This window comes from Megascapheus bottae, chromosome 10, assembly GCF_031878675.1.
Source record: "Megascapheus bottae isolate mThoBot1 chromosome 10, mThoBot2.hap1, whole genome shotgun sequence".
Taxonomy (NCBI): domain Eukaryota; kingdom Metazoa; phylum Chordata; class Mammalia; order Rodentia; family Geomyidae; genus Megascapheus; species Megascapheus bottae.
In genome coordinates, this window is record NC_143518.1 from 17,818,068 (window position 1) to 17,841,073 (window position 23,006).

Genomic DNA, 23,006 nt, shown 5'->3' on the forward strand with positions numbered 1-23,006 from the left:
TGTACAAGATTCTGTGTGTACGTTTGTGTATGTGTGTGTGTGGCATGAGATATTACCTGTGTTTACAGTGATTAACTTTAAAGATAGTCTTCCTCAGGCCTGCTTCTGGTATGTGCTGAGCTTAACTTCATGTGAATAGCAGCTGCTAAAAATCTGACAACTGAGATGAGACCAGTGGCTCACATTTGTCATCCTAGCTACTCAGAAGGCTGAGATCTGAGGATCTTGGTTTCATGCCAGCCTGGGCAGGCTGTGAGACTCTTATTTCCAATTAATCACTAAAAAGCCGTAAGTGATTGACCACCAGCCGTGAGTGAAAAAACTAAGGGACAGGGGCTGGGAGCTTGGCTTAGTGGTAGAGTGCTTGCCTAGCATGCATGAAGACCTGGGTTCGATTTTTCAGTACCATATACATAGAAAAGACGGAAGTAGTGCTGTGGCTTAAGTGGTAGAGCGCTAGTCTTGAGGAAAGCCCAAGGAGAGTGCTCAGACCCTGAGATCAAGCCTAGAACTGACAAAACACACACACACACACACAAAGGGACAGTGCTGAGGTTAACTTCAAGCTTCAGGACTGGCACACACACACACACGCACACACACACAAAGAAAAAAGAATCTGACAGCTAAAAATAGAAGGAAATCAGCTCTGCCCAGCCTTTTGTTGGAGAGAAGCTGGCAAGCTAAACAATGGCTGGGGAAATCAACAAATGCCTTTTTCCATGTTTCCAATTTGGCCCAGAGAAGATCTGAACTTCAAGGTGTAAAGACATTTCCATCAGATCTTAGAAAGTTTGGGGGCTGCAAGTACATTGTAGTATCCAGCCTTAATTTCCCATTAGGTTCCCCATTTCTGCCTCCTTTTCCACGCATTCATTTCCCACAGTCTACTTCATCCAACTTCTTGGCTGCTGGAAGGTGTAGCTCATCACTGGTTCTGATATTCCAGCAGCTATAGGAGGTCCCTCGAGGGTCTGTGAAAACTCATCGCTGGGCCCCACTCCCAGAGTTTCTAAGTTTCTAAGTATACGTGTGTGTGTGTGTGTGTGTGTGTGTGTGTGTGTGCCTCTGTCACCTGGGAAATGGTCCACTTCTTCCCTAGAACTTCCTCCATTGCCCTTAACTGGTGAAAAGGAACCTAGTTTAGGTCAACAATGGCAGGCTCTGGTGGCACATGCCCGTGATCCTAGCTACTCAAAAAGCTGCGATCTGATGGATGCCCGCCTGGATGGAGAAGTCTGCGAGACTCTTCTCTCCGGTGAGCCACCCGAAGCCAGAGGCTTAAGTGGTAGAACTTGAGTCTCGAGTGAACGAGCTCGGGGACAGCGCTCAGGTCCTGAGTTCAAGCCCCAGGACCTGCACACACACTCTATAAATACAGAGATAAATAAACGAATACAATATAAGATAAAATGAAAGTGAGTAAAGAGAAGAGCGAGAAGCCCTGGCTGGTCGTCGGCCGCGAGGGCGGGCCGGGGCCAGCCCTCCCATCCTCGAGGGCGCGGACCGGAGGAGGTGCCCCAGAAGGCGACGCCTCTCGGAGGAAGTCTGTCCTGTAGCCGCGGGGCCGGCGTCCCAGACGCGCCCTGCTGCGGGAGTGAGCGCGGGTCTGGTCGGGGTCTGAGCTGTCGGCGGTGCCCGGGACGCGAGCCGCTCGCTTTGCCCAGCGGACAACACCACCCACCGCCATGGGCGGCTCTGCCTCCAGCCAGCTGGACGAGGGCAAGTGCGCCTACATCCGAGGTACCTCGGGGACCCCCACGCGCGCCCCCAGCCCACGCGCTCTCCCCTGGGCCGGGGATGGCGGGTGCCCGCCGAGTTGTTCACGCTGCCGCCAGGCCTGGGTGCTGCGGGAAGGTTGCGACGCGCCGAGGCACGCGTGGGAAAGGCAGGTGCAGGACGCAGGGACCCGGGGACCTGGGGCGCCCCCCGCCCCCCGCTCTGATCGTCCCAGGGTCCGTTCTGCTCTGATCCCCCCCGCCCATCCGCCCGGAAGCACCTGGTTTGGAGGTACCAGGCGCCCTAGTAACTCGGTGGTGAGCTGTTCTCCGCTCTTGGCGGCGGGGAGAGCGCGCGGGCAGCGGGGATACCCTGGCTTTGCAGAGATTTCCCTCGCGGGGGGAGGGGGGATCCCCGACCCCGGCGGCAGCGGACTTTCCACGGAAAGTTGGCCGGCTTTGGTGAGCACTGGGCGCGATGGGGCCCAGTTGGCACTTGAGCTGGAGCCGAAAATGTCCACGCCTACTAAGCTCCCACGTTGGGAGCTTCCCTTCCCGTCCCCAGTGGGTGTGTTTGCGGGGGGGAGTAAGGGGGGACAGAAGAGGAACCCCCGGAGAGTGTTTTGTAACAGTTGCTAAAGTGACCCAAGGAGAGAAACTCATCTTGGGAGATGGGCAGAGATAGGTGACTCAGACCAGAGCTGAAGATAGGACAACAACGAACCCAACCGCAACTTCAGGAAGTCACAAGTCTGCAGCACCCCCCCCCAGCCCCACCTGCCTTCTACCGCAATCCAACATGGAAGGGGGGGGGGTTCTGAGAATGTCGTCTGCTTCTCCCCTTCTCAACTCCCTCGCCACACAAAACCCTTTAAAACTAGGCACTCCTTTCTTGTGCTAAGTCTTTAAAAGGACTGGTTAAGCTATTCCTAGCAGCACCTTTCTTCTGGACCTTGAACCTTTTCCTAAGAGGAAAGCTCTTACTTGGTGTCCGGATTCCGTATTTGTTGGTCACTATAGCCTGTGGAACGGTTTTAAGAAGAGGTTCATTCCCCTCAGGGTGCTCGAACGGGAAGCGTGCTGTGAATTGGCTTTCCTGATTCCTGCCACTGCTGCTTTTCTTTGGAAGGGCGAGAATAATTGACAACTCACCCTGTCAGCGAGTAAAACTTGATTACATATCCCTCTGCCGTTGTTTATTAAAAAGGGGGAGAGATGGATGTTTTATTTGGCTAAAGGAAACCTGCAATAGTTTTAAGAATTTGTCTGTCATGTGGGAGGAGATGAAGAGCTGGATAAGACGGCCATATAGTTGGTCCTTAGCAAAAGTGTGCATGTGTGTGGTACTTATAAGACTATGTCAGTCGGTCTAAAAATGTGGCTTAGTGGTCCAGTGCTTACCTAGCATGCATGAAGCCCTGGATTCAATTCCTCAGTACCACATAAGCAGAAAAAGATAGAAGTGGTGCTGTGGCTCAAGTGGTAGTGGGCTAGTCTTGAGCAAGAGAAACTCAGGGACAGTGTCGATGTCTGGAGTTCAAGCCCCAGGACTGGAAAAAAAACAATGTCTAGCGGACCCTAGTGAGTCATGTTCTCAGGAAACTGAGATCTGATAATCTTGGTTTGAAGCCAGCCAGGGGAGAAATGCCTGTGAGATGCTTTTCTCCAGTTAACTAGCAAAAAGCCAAAAGCAGTGGTGTGATTCAATTAGCAGAGCATCAGCTGTGAGTGAAAAAGCCAAGAGAGAACAAGCCATGTGCACACACACACACACACACACACACACACACACACACACACACATGCACACATACACACAGGCTGTGTCCCTGGAAAATGATAGAAGGGCCTAAAATAAAAAAAACATAATCTCACAGCACTCTTCTGGAGCCTAGAATGTGATGGATTTAGTTATAGTACCACTTTAAGGTCATGACCTTTGTCTCCATTGAAACAAGAATTAAACTCACATAAGAAAACATTCTTTACGTCAGAACTAAATTATTACTCATACAAAAATATAAGATGGGGCCCGATGAAGGACTTGTAGTGAATATATTCTAACAAATGAAGTTAAGAGCAGCTTGAGTGACAGTTATTACATTCCCCAGTCTCGTCTAGTTTTATGTCTTTCTATATTTAGGTGGGCATTTTGGAGGTATGTATAGCAGGAGGGAAGAAAAGAGTTAAAGTACCTCCTGATAAAATGAGACATTGCTCCATATGCGAGCACTGGGCTTGCCAAAAGAGAAAGGAACCTTGGAAACATGCATGCAGGATGCTGGGAGCTGTTGGTGCATGAGCAAATGCAGATCCCAGGGACAGGATTTCTTGGTTTGACGCTTCAGGTCCCTGAATAAAACCATAACTCTGTCTTTAGCCCTCTGTCCATCCTTTAATGTAGACACATCATAGGGCTTTGATTTCATTATAAGTAAAACAATGGGAGATATGACAGTCATGTTGAAATAGTTTTATGGTCTGTTTCTCATAAAGTTGCTGCCAGTGAAATATGATGGGTTTGAAAGCTCCTGGAGCAGAGACAGTAACTTTTATTGGTGCTTGATATATTTTGCTAACCTGGAGAATAACTAGTCCATATATTTTGAGTTTTCTTTTAACTGTATTTTGTATGTGTTGCAAGCAGCTGTACCTCCAAGATGCTGCTGATAGATCTGTTTGCTTTTGGATGAATCATTTAACAGTTGTCATGTGGTTTGCATTCTTCCAAACTATGATAATCACGATGTGTGTCTTGCAAATATATTGTTTCTTATGATTTAGTCTCTATGCAAACAGGGATCAGATTGTTAAGGAAATACCTCCTTTCAAAATGTATCAGTTTTGAAGATTACTGCTGCATTCGTATTTTTTTTCTTCTTTCTCAATTCCTTCTTCTTACCCTCTTTTTTTTCTTTTTTCATTGTAATGTATAGAGGGGTCACAGTTACATTCACCAGACAGAGTTACCCTCTTCTTTAAAAAAATTTTTTTTGGGAGATGCTGGAGATTGAGTACTGCTACATAAGTGCTGTACCAGTTAAGCAATACCACCAGGCTTTTAGACTTCATTTGGTAGATAGAGATTTCTGCTTTAGCCTGGGAAGACTGTAATCCTTTTACCCCCTACTTCCTGAGTAGCTGGGATTATAGGCAGGTGCTGCCATGCTCAGACTGCAGACACATGATTCTTAAAAAGGAATTCATTTTTAGGATGGTCTACAACCTCGATAAAGTGTTTCTATTAATAAATAATACTGAGACCAACTTTCATCAAAGTGTCATCTCTTGCCCTTCAGTGACACTTTGAGCATTGATCTAAAATAATTTTTCTAATCAGGAATGAATCTTATACAATTCTGCTGCCAGTGGTCAGTATAAGACATTTTACTCAGCCACGTACGGTGGCTGTAATCGTAGCTACTCAGGAGTCTGAGATCTGAGATCATGGTTCAAAGCCAGCCTGGGCACTAAAGTCCTGTGAGACTTTTATCTCCAGTTAACCACCAGAAAACCAGAAGTGGCCCTGTGGCTCAAGGGGTAGGATGATATCCTTGATCTGAAGAGCTCAGAGACAGCATCCAGGCCCAGAGTTCAAGTCTCACGATAGACCAAAAAAAAAAAAAAAGGCATTCTACTGTTCTAATTGTGTATTAAACATTTCTTTTGGTATGGCTGAAATTAAACTTTAGATGAGAAAAAAGAAAACACAATGTGTTTTCCTGTTTAGGCAATGATTCCACTTCCTTTAAAAATCACAATTGAATTTTTAATGAGTCAAAAGGAAAACAACTGTGAAACTCACATAAAAAAGTCTTAGGGCTGTACAGGAGCTAGAAAATCAGATTTGGGGTGTGGCTGGTGTGAACTTCTGGGCCTACTAGCAGCAAATAGGAGAAAACTTTTCTGGACTCATTCATTACTGTTTAGTCAGCCACAATTTGTGAAGGGCCCAGTGGCTTTCTTGAAATGCTCATTCATGAGCATTTGATGCTTTTAAAGACATGGGTTTTGGCAGGCTGTCATTTACTCATGCCTGTAATTCTTGCTATTTGGGAAACTGAGATTGGGAGGATCAAAGTTGAAGGCTAATAATCCAGGATGAGCTGAAGTGACTTTTTCTGAATGGACAGTGGGCTTGGTGGTGAGCTCCTGTTAGGCTAGCTATGATGGAAAGTCTAACACAGAACAATCATGCATAGGGGTGTATCTGGGCAGGAAGAAAAACTATTGTAATAATAACCAGCAGAAAACAGGACTGGAGGTGTGGCTCAGTGAAAAAACTGTCTACCAAAAAAAATCTAAATATGTTTCATCTTTAAAAAAACAGCAGCAGCAGCAACAACAACAACAATAACAACATCAAGTTCTCTAAAGAGAGTATGCCCTTATTTTATATTAAGGGTTAAATTAGGTAGCTGTATCTAAAAATGCATGGTGGTGTGTAAAATCTCCCTGGACAGAGTGGAAAATGATGAGAGCTGTTTTGCGGTCTACTCAATCTATCTGAGTAGTGCTAGTCCATACTTTTGCTCATTTTTCAGTCACTTGTTGGTAAGAAACGCATATAAGATTTGTCTGATTTATCGGACTAATTTTTTTTTTTTGCCAGTCCTGGGGCTTGAACTCAGGGACTGGGTACTGCCTTTGGGCTTTTCCTTCCAGGGTAGCACCACTTCCAGTGTTTCTATGTATGTCGTAATAAGGAATCAAACCCGGGTCTTCATGCATGCTAGGCAAGCATTCTACTGCTAGGTCAAATTCCCAGCTTATCTGACTAATTCTGACAGTATTGTCTAAGAATCCAAGTTATCTGAATAGCGCCAGCTGTACACTGTGATGGCAGAGTCCATCTGTGGAGTATGGATGACCTTGTCAGTTGCCAACTCCAACATCCTCTCTGTGTTCTGTTTTTGGGTTCATTTTTTTTTTTTCAGTTGTGGGACTTGAACTCTGGGCCTGGGCACTGTCTCTGAGCTCTTCAGCTCAAGGCTACCACCCTACCCCTTGAGCCACAGGGCCACTTCCGGTTTTCTGGTTGTTAACTGGACACAAGAGTCTCACCGACGTTTGTACCCTGGCTAGCTTTGAACCTCGAACTTCAGATCTCAGCCTCCTGAGTAGCTAGGATTATAGGTGTGAGCCACCATGCTCACTTTCTGAGTTCCTTTGTAACCTAGGTATTGTTTAGGTGGAGAAACTCTTCAGGAGATGTTGTTTTGGCCCCCGAGGGGTGGGTGTTGATTGGTCCTTGCCCTACCCTGAGGGGGGTGGTCCTTGCCTGGGATTACACCACACCTGGGGCTATCAAGCCATCTAGCCCCCTACTGGAAGAGGAAGACCGCTGGCTGCTTTTGGGAAAGTTTTGTCTCTGTTGATAAGGGAGTGCAGGGAAAGGTACTTGCTCTCCCCCCCCCCCCCAACGAAAGTAGTGCTTGAAAGTTATGTCAAAGAGCAGTAAGGATTTAGCTTACAGAGGCTATGCTTGGGGAACATGGGAAAAAGTTAGAGCCCTGGCAAACTTTGCGGATAGTGTGCTTGAACTCCCCTATGCACTTCTTGGTCTGACAGATACCAAATCCCCTTTCAGATTGAGTGATACAGATTGCTAGTTATTTCCTAATACCATTCTCTTCTTTCTTCTCTAATGGAACTTCCAAATCTAGCTTTTGTGAGTTCCTGTGGTAAAGGTGTTTCCCAAGTTGTCCTACAACTAGATGGAGTCACCTGAGGTTTGCCCAATGCATACAAGTGGAAGCATTGTATGGTATTTCCAGAAAGTGGTGTTGCCTGGTAAGGGTGTGCTGTTCTTTGTCCAGTCGCCATACTGCTGGATGGATTGTGAACTTGCAGGGAGCTGTCATCTTGGATGCTGACATATCCCTGAACAAAGAGGTTCATCCTGAGCCAAGTACATGAACCAAAGGAGCCTAGGTTCCTGTGAGATCACATAGTAGAACCGCCATAACTGTCCCTGGGATACACCTCTATATCTCAGTAAAAGAGAAATAAACTATCTCATTTAAGCCATTGCTATTGGTGGTATTCATATTATCTGTAGGCAAACTATTACCCATCGCCTAACTAACAAAACTGTTTTCTTTTTAGCCAAACGTATCCTAACAAATTCACAGAAGGCTACCACCCCGGGTCTCATAAGATTTCATCCAATTATGGTAGGAAGTGGGCAATGGTTATTTAAGGTATTAATTTATAGAAATGAATTGATTTTGTTAAGAGTAGGATTGAAGTTCCTCAGATGGGAGTAGGAAACTGGGGAAACCCTCTAGAAATAATTTATACATGTACCTTGGGTTCTTCATATTTTGGGTTTAGAAATGCCTTGAGGCATGCTAAGTGACTTGCTGAACTTAATAGGACTTCCAGATACGGAACACTATGGCAGAATGGGAATTTTCTGTCACTTGTAACCTTTTGCTTCCTTCAAACTTCATGAATAAAAAAACTAAGTGTTTGAGAGTGGAAATCACTTTAGAAAGTCCCAAAATTGAGTATTGCCAAGAATTGTGTGTTGAGAGCTTTTTAGAAGATGTAATTAAAAAGAAACTAGATAGTACACTGAGAGGGGTGACAGTTTTCTTCAGTACTTGGGGAATCAGTGACCATGCCTGGATTCTAATACAGGCCCTGATAAGAACAAGTCCATCGGGCTGGGAGTTTGGCCTAGTGGTTAAAGTGCTTGCCTAGCATGCACAAAGACCTGGGTTCGATTCCTTGGTACCACATACATACAAAAAAGCCGGAAGTGGTGCTGAGGCTCAAGTGGTAGAGCTCTAGCCTTGAGAAAGTCCAAGGACAGTGCTCAGGCCCTGAGCTCAAGCCCAAGACTGGCAAAAAAAAAAAAAAGAACAAGTCCATTGTTGAATCAATAGGTGGTCTTAAGGAGACATTTTCCTTTCACTATCTACACTGGCTGCTGCAGGAAAATCGTCCCACCGAGAGTGGTCTAGTAATTATAATGACATGTGTTTGGAAGCCTGGCTTAGTTGGTAGAGTACCAGCCAATGAGCAAAAGCATCAGGTTCCAAGTTTGAGTCCTACTCTCAGACCAAAAAAGAAAAGAAGGAAGGAAGGAAGGAAAGGAAAGGAAAGAGAGAGAGACAGAGACAGAGAGAGAGACAGAGGAAATTGCTATGATGATAAGAGTTTCTTGGTAGCAGTGGAGGGGGCAGGGCTTGAATTCAGCACCTTGAACTCAAGACTGATGTTCTTCCACTTGAGCCATATCTCCGCTTTCAGCTTTTTGCTGGTTAATTGGAGATATGAGTCTCTTGGATTCTTGGATTTATCTTTCCAGATTGACTCTGAACTGAGATCTTTAGTAGCTAAAATTACAGGAATGAGCCAAGGCATCTGGTAAGAGTAATTTTTATTATTTGATTGTTGCTACTGACTACCTGAACTGGTTGTGGTTTCTCTCCATTGTAATCTTGGGGGAAGGCCTGAGTTCATATGTAGAAAGTGCCGCCACAGGGGTGTCATTTATAGCAGTAGTTTCTAATGTAATTAAAACAATGTACTATGATTGGTTTATAAAATATGCAGTGTGAATTATGATAGTGAATTTTAATCTAATCAAAATTTTAATTTTATAATCAAAAGTAAGTAACACCAGAAGCAAGATATGTATAACAGTTTGCATTATGAAATGAGGAATGAAATCAGAAATAAAAAGGAAGAAACAAAGACAAAGTCAAATTTATCTACTGAAGTCTGGTTAAAGCACTTTAGAAAAACATAGGAATATAAAAATTTTAGGAATATAAAATGTTAGCAATTCCAAACTAAAATACACACACACACACACACACACACACACACACACACACACTCACACAGTCCCAAATGTAATACAGATTCTGTTCTTTGAAACTGGAAAATTCATTTAAAAAAAGACAAGAAATTTGCTGCCAATAAGAAAATACAAGCCAGCTTTCCAAAACACTCTTTTTCTTTGCTACAGCATACTTTTCTCTCTAGAGGAGAGAATAAAGAGTTTAGAGGCATGAAAGCAATTAATTTAGCCTTGCAAACTGCAAGGTCTAGAACCTGAAGAAGTTCATATTTCTGTGTTTGATGGTGTAGGGAAGGAATCTTCAAGATTAGAATAAATGAAGTTTTTGCTAAGAAGAGGTTTATGAAAACACCCATAATTTGAAAGAATTTTGGAAGAAGACTAAATGTATCTATGCCAAACCATGTGGATAATTTTTGTCTTTTTCCTTTTAAGCACTATTTTTATTTTAAAACAACATATAGGTTCAGAAACCGCACAAAACAGATACTTGGTGAATCATTATCAAGTAAAATATCCATGTAGCCACAAACCAGGTCCAGAGATAGAAAGAGCTCTACCGGCTGTCTCAGCAGCTTCCGTGCTCCATCCAGATTCTAGATTCCTTTTTCTCACCCCAGAAAACCCTCCCCCCCTCCTCCTCCTCTTCCTCCCAGTCCTTCTTCCTTCTTCCCAGTCCTGGGGACCGTCTTTGGGCTCTTTTTCACTCTGCCACTTGAGCCACAGTGCCACTTCCGGCTTTTTCTGTGTAAGTGATTCTGGGAATCGAATTTAGGGCTTGGTGCGTGCTAGGTGAGCACACTACCACTAGACCATGCTCCTGGCCACAAAACGTCTTTTGAGTCTCTTAATCTGCAAATTTCCCCTGTATCTCTTTTTTTTTTTTTTTTTTTTTTTTTTTTTTTTGCCAGTCCCGGGCTTGAGCTCAGGGCCTGAGCACTGGTCTTGGACTTTCTCAAGGCTAGAGCTCTACCACTTGAGCCTCAGCACCACTTCCAGCGTTTTTGTATGTATGTGGTACCAAGGAATCGAACCCGGGTCTTCACGCATGCTAGGCAAGCACTTTAACCACTAGGCCAAACTCCCGGAAAATTTGAGCCTTGTGACACATAGAGTATTTCAGTCTGGAGTTTGTTCATACCACACATTTCTCTTTTATTTTCTACAAATGGAGAGGTCATGAGACTAGATCCATCAGAGTTTGTCTTCTTGTCAAGACTATAGGTTATGTTACATTCTTCACTTGGAGTGCATGATGTTGAGTCCTCTCCTTTTGTGATGTTAGCAGCCCTCAGTGCCCATTGCCAGCTTAATTAACTCATTGCGATTGAAAAACTATCCGTTCTTCAATCTGTAGTAACAAAGAAACCTTTCTCAAGTAGTTCATTAGCAGAGTTCCAGGCTGCTCTGAACCTAGTCTAGTAAAAGTCTAAAAGCAAGTGTCAAAAGAACCGAAGTGAATCCATGTAACTTAATAGCATCCCTGAACAAAGGCTACATCTGCTTTAAATGTTATTTAAAATTAGTATACGTGAATAACGGGAGAGAGATTTTCACTGTGATAATTCCATAAATTCTTACAGTGTACTCTGAACAAGTTGATCCCCTACATTATATCCCTACAGCTCCTCCCTGCCTTTTTGAAGTGTTTGGTTGGTTTAATTACGTGCACATGAATACACAGATACATGTATATAAAGACATCATAAATAAATATGATAGAAGATCCATATACTTCCAGTTCTTAGCATCCTTTCCTTTACCTCTCTTCCCACTGATCCTCTACCAGATAGACCCCCCCTTTACATTCATGTCCCATTATCATCATCATCATCATCATCATCATCATCATCATCATCATCATCATTGTTATTAAGTCTAGATTTTATGAATTAGTAGAAACATGTGATATTTGGCTTTTTTGAGCTTATGTTTCTGAACATAACGATCTCCACTTCCATCTGTCTTCCTGTAATATTATTTTTCTTTATGACTGAATACTACTTTTATTGGTTGTTGGGCACCATGGCTGATTCCACAGTTTGGCTGTTGTAGCTATAGAGCTACAGTAAACATATATATACAAGTATCTTTCTTTTCTGTCTCTTCTTCCTCCTCCTCCTCCTCCTCTTCCTCCTCCTCCTCCTCCTCCTCCTCCTCCTCCTCTTCCTCCTCCTCCTCCTCCTCCTCCTCCTCCTCCTCCTCCTTCTCCTTCTTCTTTGCTGGACCCTGGGCTTAAACTCAGGGCCCGGGCGCTATCCATGAGCTTCTTTGTGTTCAAGGCTAGCCCTTCTATCACCTGAGCCACAGCACCACTTCAGACTTTTTGAGTAGTTTATTGGAGATAAGAGTCTCATGGGGGACTTGGGCACATTTCTTTCTTTCTTTTTTTGCTTATCAGAGGCTGGGAAGTACAGAATCTAGGTGTCTGCTTAGAGAGGATCCACACTCTCCACTTCAAATATGCCTGTATGATCTGGAGGGGCAGAATGCCAGCTCTGTGCCTGGCAGAAGGAAAGCCCTTCTGTGTGGACATGAATCCCACCTATGAGCTCTGAGTCATTATGACTCCATCATGATTTGGGGACATTTCTGCCCACAATGGCTTCGAGCCAGTATCTTTAGATCTCAGCCTCCAGAGAGGCTGAGCCATCAGTAGCCAGAAGCATCTTATATGTTGATTTACACTCCTTTGGATATATGCCCAGTGGTTGTAGGTTGGGGTCATGAGATATGTTTATTTTTAGATCTGTGAGAAATCTCTGCGCTGATTTCCATTGTGGTTACACTAGATTACTTTCCTACCAGCACTGCATAAGGATTCATTTTCACCTATCTCCTGGGCCAGCATTTGTCATTGTTTGTTTTCTTGATGACTGCCATTTTGACTGAGTGAGATTTTCTCCCATTCTATGGATTATTTCTGGAAATCTGGTAATTATTTCCTTTGATGTGAAAAAACTTTTAATGTAGTCTCATTTATGATTGTTGCTTTTACTTCCTGCCAATTGAGCAGTCAGAAAATAATTATGCATATATCTTACAGAGTTTTTCTTCTGTTTTCCTGCAGTACTTTCTTTTCCTTTTCCTTTTTATTTTTTATTTATTTTTGCAAGTCTTGGGCTTGGGCTCAGGGCCTGAGCACTGTCCTTGGATTTTCTCAAGGCTAGAGCTCTACCACAGGAGTCACAGCACCACTTCCGGCTTTTTTCTATGTATGTGGTACCGAAGAATTGAACCTGGGTCTTCATGCATGCTAGGCAAGCACTCTACCACTAGGTTAAACTCCCAACTCCTGCAGTACTTTCAAAGTTTCAGATCTTACAGTAAGATCTTTGATCCATTTGGGGTTAATTTTTTTATATTGTAGTTTATTGTCGGGATAGCAGATAGAGGGGTTACAGTTACATTCATCAGGTAACTGGTGCATTATTTGTTAAACATTGATACCCTTTCTCAAGTTTTTCTCCCACTTTCTCCTCTCCCCCCCCTGAAGTTAATTTTTATACATGTAATAATTAGTTTTCTTACTACCGTTTATTGAAGAAACTGTCTTTTTCCAATGTCTATGTTTTGACCCTTTTAAAAAACCAGATGTTGTCTGGTGCGGTGGCTCACGCCTGTAATCCTAGCTACTCAGAAGGCTGAGATCTGAGGATCAAGGTTCAAAGCCATCCAGGCACAAAAGGACTTATCTCCAACTAACATCTAGAAAACAGGAAGTGGGGCTTGGCTCCAGGGTAGGATGATAGCCTTGGGCTGAGGAACTCAGGGACAGTGTCCAGTCTGAGTTCTAGCCCCATGACCCACAAAAACAAACAAAACAGATGTCCGAAGCTATATTGATTTATTTCTGGGTTTTCCATTCTATCCCATTGGTGTTTGTGAATGAATGTTCTTGTGCCAGTACCATTCTGTTTACGTTAATATGGCCAATTTGGTATTATGATACCTCCAGAAGTGCTCTTTCTACTCAGGATTACTTTAGCTATCCAGGGTCTTTTATGTTTCCATATGATTTTCAGGACTGATTTTTTTCTGTTTTGGCAAAGAATGACATTAAATCTTTAATGAACTGGTTGAATAGGTAGATTGCTTTGGATATATAGCCATTTTTACAATATTATTATTCAATCCATGAACATGAGAAGTCTTTCCACTTTCTGATATGTCTTCTATGTCTAATTTCTTTTTTCAAGATTTTTATCAATTTTATTGTAGAGATCTTTCACCTTTAGAGGCTACTGTGGTATATATATACATGGGCTGGGAGTTTGGCCTACTGGTAGAGTGCTTGCCTAGCATGCATGAAGACCTGTGTTTGATTCCTCGGTACCACATACATAGAAAAAAACTGGAAGTGTGAGGCTCAAGTGGTAAAGCTCTAGCCTTGAGAAAGTCCAAAGACAATGCTCAGGCCTTGAGCTCAAGCCCAAGACTGGCAAAAACAACAACAAAAAAAAACCAACAAAAAAAACCTAATGATTTTTGTATATTGATTGTGTATCCTGTCATTTTTCCTAAAGTACATTGTCTTCTAGAAGTATATTTTTAGGGTCTTTAAAATGAAGGATCATATAGTCAGTTGAGTACCAGTGATGTATGCCTATAACTCTAACTACTTAAGTGATTGAGAATCACAGTTGGAAGCTAGCCTGGGCAGGAAAGTCTTATGAAGCTTTTATCACCAATAAACTCCTAAGCCAAATCAAAACAACACAAAACTTGAAGTGGAGCAGTGGCTCAAATGGTATTGCACTAGCTTTGAGCAAAAGAACATTAGGGACAGTACCCAGGCCCTTAGTTCAAGCCCCAAGACTGGCATACACATACAAACACACCCACACCCCCGCAAGAATTATTATATCATCTTCAAATAGGAAAAAGTCAAAGTCCGAACTCAATACAACTGCATATCCTTTCAACAATGTGAAACTGAGTGTCCAGGCATCCGTTTACCAGGCAAATGAAGAAGTTGGAGGGTATCCATACTTGTAGGGGAAAAAAAAATACATCAGGCTGGAGGTATAGCATGAGGTAGAACCACTGCCTAGCAAGCATAAGCATTGAGTTCAAAGCTCAGTATCACCAAAAAGGAAACAAAACAAACCATCGAAACAGATTTAGGAATTACAGGCATAGCAAACAAAGATGTTAAGACAGTAATTATATACTTCACAAGTTAGTTAGAAAAAATGCAAACATCATGAGAAGGGAAAGGTAGCACTACACTTCTAGTCTGCAGTCACTACGGAAGAGCAATGTTTGGGCTGCCTGTTGGAACATCAAGGGAGAATGCAGCTGAACCAGCCTGCTGCCAGTGTCCTTACTGGGAGAGAAACGGAACAGCCTGCATAAAACTGGATGTACAGGGGAGCTGTTAGAACACTAGGGCTGGTCTAGGCCCAGGCAGAGGAGCAGTGCCAGTTCAGAAATGGAAGGATCTTGTGGGTATTCTTTTATTCTTTCTTTTCTTTTTTTGGTGGGTATTCTTTTAATGGTGATGCTGTCCCTTTAACTGTAGGGCCCACATGGACAAGCAACAATTTCTATGATTAGCTCAGAAAAATTCAGAGGTTTTCCAAATTTGGATTGAATGTGTTTATTTAAAAAATTATTTCCTACATAAGTCATGCTGCTTGTGTTGGCTACATACGTTTGAATAATTGCCCAAGTGAAGTAGACATAGGCTTAGAGTTAGAGTAGTGATAAATTTTTATTAGCAACAAAGGCAAATATGTAATATCTGGAGAATAAATATTTAAAATGGTTAGGCTGCAGAGGATTAAGTGAGTAGTAATAATTGAAATGATTTTTTTAAATTGAAGGAAGAAAGAATGTCAGAGTCTGGCTAAGACTTGTACAAATCAATAGATATGTCAACTCCTAATTTAAAAAGAACTTCTGGTCTGAGAAATGAAAACCATAGTAAAAGCTAATGGTTATTGAGTATCTGCATTGTGTCTGGCAGGTAAATGTCTCAGAAAAGAGAACAGAAGGGTGTGGAGTTGAGGTTCAAATGGTACAGAGGCCCTGAGTTCATCCCTAGTACCACTGAAAATAAATAGACAAATAAATAAATGGGAACAAATTACTAAGTACTACTTCAAGTATATACTTTAATAAAGTGTAAGTCTATTTACAAGTCTTATACACTTACAAGTATGTAAATGTATAGACTTCTATAATGTATAAGTCTTTCAGAAATTCCATGTTAACACAGTTTTGGCTTGCTTGTTCTTTCAAACAGTATAGGCCCTTCCTTCCTTCCTTCCTTCCTTCCTTCCTTCCTTCCTTCCTTCCTTCCTTCCTTCCTTGCTTCCTTCCTTCCTTCCCTCCTTCCCTCCTTCCTTCCTTCCTTCCCTCCTTCCCTCCTTCCCTCCTTCCCTCCTTCCTTCCTTCCTTCCTTCCTTCCTTCCTTCTTTCCTTCCTTCCTTTCTTATCTCCTCTTATCTTGGCTCTGTTCTCTTTTTCTCTCTTTCTCTCTCTTCCTCCCTCTCCCCATTCCCAATTACTACTTTAGTAAGTGTTCTACCTCTGAGCACAATACCTTTATTGCTCACAAAAGCTTTTTCTTTGATAAAAAGAAGTTGTCAACTTGATAGGACTAGAGCAGTGTTTAATCTAGTTTAGTACTTTAAATAACCAAACCTATAGTTCATCTGTTGGTACAAGTTGAAACATTTATTACAGCTTTGATAGCTTAACTTTAATCTGTTTTTGAGGTGAGTAGTGAATGAGATGGTAGATTGTAAATAATCCAGAAATTAAAATTCATTTACGTGTGAATAAAACAATGTGCAGTCTACAACATAAGTGACAGTGGCCTTGTAAGTAAGTCTAGCTATAAGGAAAGTGATGCTTTCTGGTTACTGCCCCAGTACAAAGAGAAACCTTTGTATTTGAGAAGCCTAGCTAAGGGTTAATTAGTAGACCTGTCAACTTGGCAACCTTGGAGGACGTGTTGAGTCTGAAGCTGTGTTCTCTGTCAATCTTTGGGCTGTAGAATGGCTGTGCTCAGTTTTCCCTGTGTCCATTGGAGACTGCTGTAATACCCAGAGAGATTAAAAGAGCTCACAAATGAACAATGTAATGTAATACAAGTAATGTGATTCCAGATTTCCCAGTCCTACTATCATGCTAATCAATTTGTTTTACTCACAGTAATGACATCAGCCCTTTGCCAGGAAATAATTGGCTTTCTCATACTGCCAAATAATCCCTATCTCACACATTTGTTCTGTAGACTAATTAATGTTTGAGTGTTTAAACACAATGCCGCTACAGAAGCAATGGCATTATATTGTGTTGGGATATTCTAGTATTGTAATTAGTACTAATTAGATTCTTTTCAACAGCTTGCTGAATTTACATATTCCGCATGTAAGGTATTCTTGTTTTTTTTTTCTGTTATGAACAAGTTAGACACTGATTTAAATAGAAATCTTTGGGTGGCTGTTCTCAAAGTACTACCAACTACTTTCCCTGAAATGTAGGAACTTTCCAGGGAGAGCCACCCTTGAGATGTGCCCTGAGGCAGCTCACACTGGTTGTCAAGAGCTGGCTTTAAACCATTTAAACCACTCAGGCTTCATTGTTGTTACTTGGCAGTGCAATCAACCATGGTGGGAGACTCTTCTAGATTCTATTTACCAGCACTCACTGCCCATACCCTACCTTTCAGTGGGTAGAATCTGCTTGAAGTAGTAACCAATGGACAGTAGCCTGAAGCCAGATTTCAGTTGTATAGTCATTAGAATGGGCTGAGCTGTGACAATCACCCCTCAGATTCAGTGATCTAGTGTGATTTGGTGGGAGCTGGTGATTGGATTTGGGGGCCAAGAACTAGAACATTATGACAGTCTGGAGAACCCTAGGTATCTCTTTCTCAGAATAGCATTTTTTAAAAGGGAGGAAAAATCCCAACAATATTGCAGGATTAAAACGGAACCATTTTTCACTGAAAAGGGGTTATCAGAATATTGAAAAATATTCTCTGCTATAATGAAATATGTGCTTTTTTATTAGTGCATTTCATCATAAGTTGCTGTGAGTTTTACAGCTTCTGTCACTTCAAGGGATTGCTCTTGTGAAAATGGTCAGCAGCTTCAATGTGCTGAGAAAACATTTGTGAGCTCTGTTGGCTACACAGTCACAAGAGCCAGTTGTCTTCGACTGTGGATGGTTGTCCTCATTCATAATCGAAAGAAATATTGAATTGGAAATTGAAAGTCAATAAAATAAAATATATTCTCCTTCGCTCAACTTTTGGATCCCATGAATTCTATTCATAGAGCTCATAAAGGCCTGTAAATTCCAGTTTTAAAACAACAAACAAACAAAAAGCCAAAAGACCCTAACATATTGACTCCATTTTTCTCAAGGTTCCAAAGATCTGAAGTGGGTATGTTTTCAGATAAGGTAGAGCGAGGGCTGAGGATCATGGGGGAATGTATTGAGGACCAAGCCTAAGAGTGGCATAAATCATTTCTGTCTGAAGGCTCCATTTTTAATAATGACACAGCCCCTTCCTTTTTTCCCCCTTCCTTTTCCATGGCAAATTTTCATTAAGTCCCTGTTTGCTTTTTTTGTTTGTCAAGGGACTTGAACTCTGGGATTGGGCATTGTACTTCCTGTTTTCTGGTGGTTAATTGGAGATAAGAGTCTCATGGACTTTTTAGTGCCCTGGCTGGCTTTGAACTGCAATTGCAATCCTTAGATCTCCGCCTCCTGAGTAGCGAGGATTCAAATCCCTGTTTTATTCTTTGCTGGTCACTTCTTTTCTTTCTGCGTACCCTGAATGTGTAAAATGCAGTCTTTTTTTTTTTAACCTGTCCTGGGGTTTGTACTCTGGGCTTGAACACTGTCCTTGGTGTTTTCAAGGCTAGAGCTCTACCACTTGAGCCACAGCAGCACTTCTGGCTTTTTTTTTTTTCTATGTATGTGGTACTGAGGAATTGAACCCAAGTCTTCATGCATGCTAGGCAAGCACTCTACCACTAGGTCAAACTCCCAGTCCCTAAATCTGTTCTTATTTAATTGACTTATTTAATTGACAGTAGGTCCTGAGCTCAAGACTGGCAAAAAAAAAAGAAAGAAAGAAACCATAGAATGTTGGGGATTAGTAAGTGCTCTGTTTACTGTGAAGTCAGAGGTAGAATGAGCCACTCCCACCTGCACAGCCAGTCACGCAGATACAGGACTGGAATTCAGGTTGTCACACTCTGATACTGACCAAACCATACCACACATCATTCTCCCCCTTCTCACTCTCTGTTTCTCTCTCTCTCTCCCCTCTCTCTCTCTTCTTCCCTCCCTTCCTCCCTCCTTCCTTCCTTCCCCTCCTCTCTCCCTCATTCTCTCTTCTTTCCTTTCCCCCTCCCTCCTTAAAATTCTTGGAAGTGGCACTGTGGCTCCAGTGGTAGAGCAGTAGCCTTGAGCTGAAGAGCTCAGGGACAATGTCCAGGCCCAGAGTTCAAGCCCCATGAACATTAAAAAACAAAAAAAGAATGGTGCAGTATTATTAATAGGGAAGGGAAGGGGAAAAACAAGATAGGGTGTGGGGAGGGAAAGTAGGAGAAAAACATGTTCAAGAAGTAATGTACCTAGTACCTTGTGAATGTAACTGTAACCCCCCCATACATCACCCTGACAATAAAATACAATTAAAAAAGTTAAACTCAAATGGGTGCGGTGGCTCACGCCTGTAATCCTAGCTATTCAGGAAGCTGAGATCTAAGGAATAAGGTTCAAAACCATCCCAGGCACAAAAGAACCTGGGACTCTTATCTCCCCTTAACCTCTAGAAAACAGGAAGTGAGACTTGGCTCAAGGGTAAGGTGGTAGCCTTGAGCTGAAGAGCTCAGGGACAACACCCAAGCCAAATTTAAGCCCCATGACCCACCAAAAAAAAAAAAAATTAAACTTCTTTATTAGTATACATTCTTTTTTTCAGGGGGAATTTCATTGAGACATTTCTACACATTCATATTTCTTTGTTTTATTTTCATATTTGCGTGAAAAGTACTTTGACAAACTTCACTCTTTCCATTCAGCCCTCCATTCCTGTCCCTCACAGAGCCTGTTTTACTCCCCTGTTGTTTTTCTTTTTAGTGTATATTAATGGTACCAAGGGATTTTTATTTTATCATAAAACCAACCCTTTTTTTCTGGGCACCCTCTCTTAGTTTTTTTCTTCAAGGCTGACACTCTATCCTTTAAACCACAGCTCCAGTTTTGGGGTTTTTTTTTAGTTAACTGGAGAGTCTCCTGGACTTTCCTGCCCTGTCTGGTCTCGAACTGCATTCCTCAGATGTCCACTTCCTGAGTAGTTAGGATTACAGTGTGAGCCACCAGCACCTGGCAAAACCAAACATTTATGAGATTTAAATTTCCAACTTAAACCAAAACATAGCCTAATCCAGATTATTTATAATCATGAAAATGACTAGTTTTTTTTCCAGTCATATAAATTCCTCAGCCCTAGATTTAAATTTTAAATATAGCTTTCTTTTGCTGTTTAAAAATTGCAGGCTGGCAGTCATATTGGCTGGTACTTGACTCCCTTGTGAACCCAGATAAAAGTAGCCCTGAAGTTTTTTCTTTGCCTCGGGTCTCATGCATTCCCATTTATTGAATGTTTTAGATCAAGCTAGCTTGCTTTTTTTGGATTTTGTCTTAAGGGATAAAAATATGTGGAATCCTAGTATTGAACAGAGCTACCCTAATAGCAGAATATAGATCGCAATAAGAAGGAATAAAAGAAGGGTTTGTTTGCTTTTTTGTTGTTGTTCTTTTGTTCTTGTCTCTCATAATGTATAGCCAAAGATATGTGGAAAGCTTTACTGATGTATTTGTTCCAGAATATTCTTTCCCGTGGGTTTGCCTCTTTCATTTTATTCTCTCTCTGAAACCCAGCAGTTTCCATACCTTTATATTTGGGCCATTGTGTATTTAGATAATAATTAAGATGAAAACGTAGCTAATAGAGTTCTTTTTTTTTTTCTTTGTCCAGTCCTGGGGCTTGAACTCAGAGCCTGAGCACTGTCCTTGGGCTTTCTCAAGGCTAGAGCTCTATCACGTGAGCCACAGTACCACTTTCTTTTTCTATGTATGTGGTATTGAGGAATTGAACACAGGTCTTTGTGCATGCTAGGCAAGCACTCTACCACTAGGCCAAACTCCTGGCCCTTAACTTTATATTGCCAATACAGCATTTGTCTTAACAATGTTAGGTATTATTTGCTGTTGAAATTGAAATCACATGGATACCCGATTCAACATTCTTTGAAAAAGATTCTATGTTCCCTATACCCTGGACTTCTGGAGTTCCCTGGACTTCTACTTTCTCAACATTTTCAATGGTCTCAAGAACTCCTAATTCTGAGGTGAGCCACTAAAAAAAAATGCTGGAGCCAGAACAGTGACTCATTTACATATTCTCTGTTTTGGTATTTTTCTCTTCATTATTGTGCTTGGCACACAAAAAACCCCTCTTGAGGCCTGTCATAAGTTGCTTCTTATTTCAGGCTTTTTTTTTTTTTTCCAGATTCTCACATCCTCTGATACCAATGGATATCTTAGAAAGGCACATAAACTGTTCATGTCTCCACATGGCTTCATAAGAATGCATACTTATTAGCTCAGCACTTAGGGGCTGAAGGAAGAAGATGGTGAGGTGTAGGCTGTACTGGGCCAAATGGTGAAACCTCATCTCAAAACAAAACCAAGACAAAACTGCACACACACACACGCGCACACACACACACACACAGAGGAGACTTTGAAATACATTGATAATTCAGCATTTCTTTTAAAAGAAAACAAATTTCAGGATAATTTACATTGTTATTTAAAAGTAGGACTACATATGCATGGCATGCTTTGCAAATGAGTGTGAGCCTTATTAAGATTTGTATTAAAACTTTAAAATGGTATTTATAATATATGTATATATTTCACTTTCGAGAAGTGGACAAAATGAGATGAGCTAAGCAAGCAGATTAGACCTTATAAAATATGTATCATAATATGCTAACCATGTAGCTTTCTTGATTCAGTAGAGCCATGTCTCTGTACAAGACCACTCATGTGGGGCCGGAAGTTTGGCCTAGTGGTAGAGTGCTTGCCTAGCATGCATGAAGACCCGGGTTCGATTCCTTGGTACCCCACATACATAGCAAAAAGCCGGAAGTGGCACTGAGGCTCAAGTGGTAGAGCTCTAGCCTTGAGAAAGTCCAAGGACAGTGCTCAAGCCCTGAGCCCAAGCCCAGGACTGGCAAAAAAAAAAAAAAAAAGATCACTCATGTTCAGTTACCCACTCCTATCACGTGCTAGCTGTGCAACGCTTTCTAAGTTATCTAATCATATCTTTCCAAGTTATCCAATCCTGTCTTCCAAGTTATCCTATCTTATTTTCCAAGTTATCCTATCTGGTCTTTACCACTGCAAAAATAAGAATAAAGCTTCAGAAAGTTGTTGCAACGATTCAATATGACAGTCATGGCAATCATACTGTGGCTGGGATTTGGTGCTCAATCACTACTAACTTTTATCATAGGCATTTGATGTACTGCATTTATTCAAAGTCTCAGTTAAAGATTTTAAATAAACTTCAAATCATATAATAAAATCTCTTCCTTCCAAATCTTTAGTCAATCACTTGGAATCAGACTGAATTTCTGCCTATTATTTATGGTGAGGCCATATCACAATATGCTTCATATTCAATAGGCAAACATCAATCTTGGGAGCCAAGGATGTGAAACTTAATGCAAAAATTCTTGTATCATATGCAAACCATAGCAATTACTTAGGATCAGTGTATAAATTTGAACTTGCAGCATTTAATTTAGTCTTTAACCTTCCAGCTTCCCAGAACCCATCTATTTCTCATTGGGAGGTATAAATAGTCCTGTTTCAAGCAAGTCTAGAGAAATCCCTGCTCTCTTGGGACTTCATCACGGAAGTAGTGGTGGGGAGAAATAAAGTAAGTGAAAACTAAGATGGCATGTGACAAGCAGTGATACGTAGCCAGAAGGCCAGTGTGGTCGGTGAGGATTGAGCAATTGGAACTGTGGTACAGGGCCACGGCCTCACAACCAGGGTGTTTGTGGGCTGTTGTGAGGGCTGGGCCTCTTCTCTGAGCAAGACCGAATTTTGAACAGCAGAAGGTGCTGTGTAGAAAATAGAATGTAGGGCAACAAAAGAGGAAGCAAGTTGGTTCACAAGAAGTCAGAATCATAATCCAGGTGAGGAACTATGGTGGCTTGGACCAAGGGGTGGCTTGAAATAGTAAGAAGTAGTGGGGTTATAAATGATTGGAAGGTAGAACTCACAGGGTTTACTGAAGAGATATATGGGGTATAAGAGACCTGAACAACAAGAAGAATAGAATTTTATGTAGGAGGGAAGTCTAGAAAAACACATTAGAGGGTGAAAAATCAAGTCATCTTTGATCATGCTTTGCCTGA

General features: G+C 41.9%; 1 protein-coding gene across 1 annotated transcript in view; it reads left to right on the forward strand.

Annotated features, from left to right (window-relative positions):
* Positions 1–1,668: 1,668 nt before the first annotated feature.
* The window catches only part of Niban1 (niban apoptosis regulator 1), a 135,744-nt gene continuing 114,406 nt past the window's right edge, over positions 1,669–23,006 (forward strand). The window contains exon 1 of the mRNA XM_090340245.1: positions 1,669–1,743. Within this exon, the coding sequence (XP_090196371.1) occupies positions 1,689–1,743 (55 nt within the window). The 5' untranslated portion in view covers positions 1,669–1,688. The remainder of the gene's footprint in view (positions 1,744–23,006) is intronic.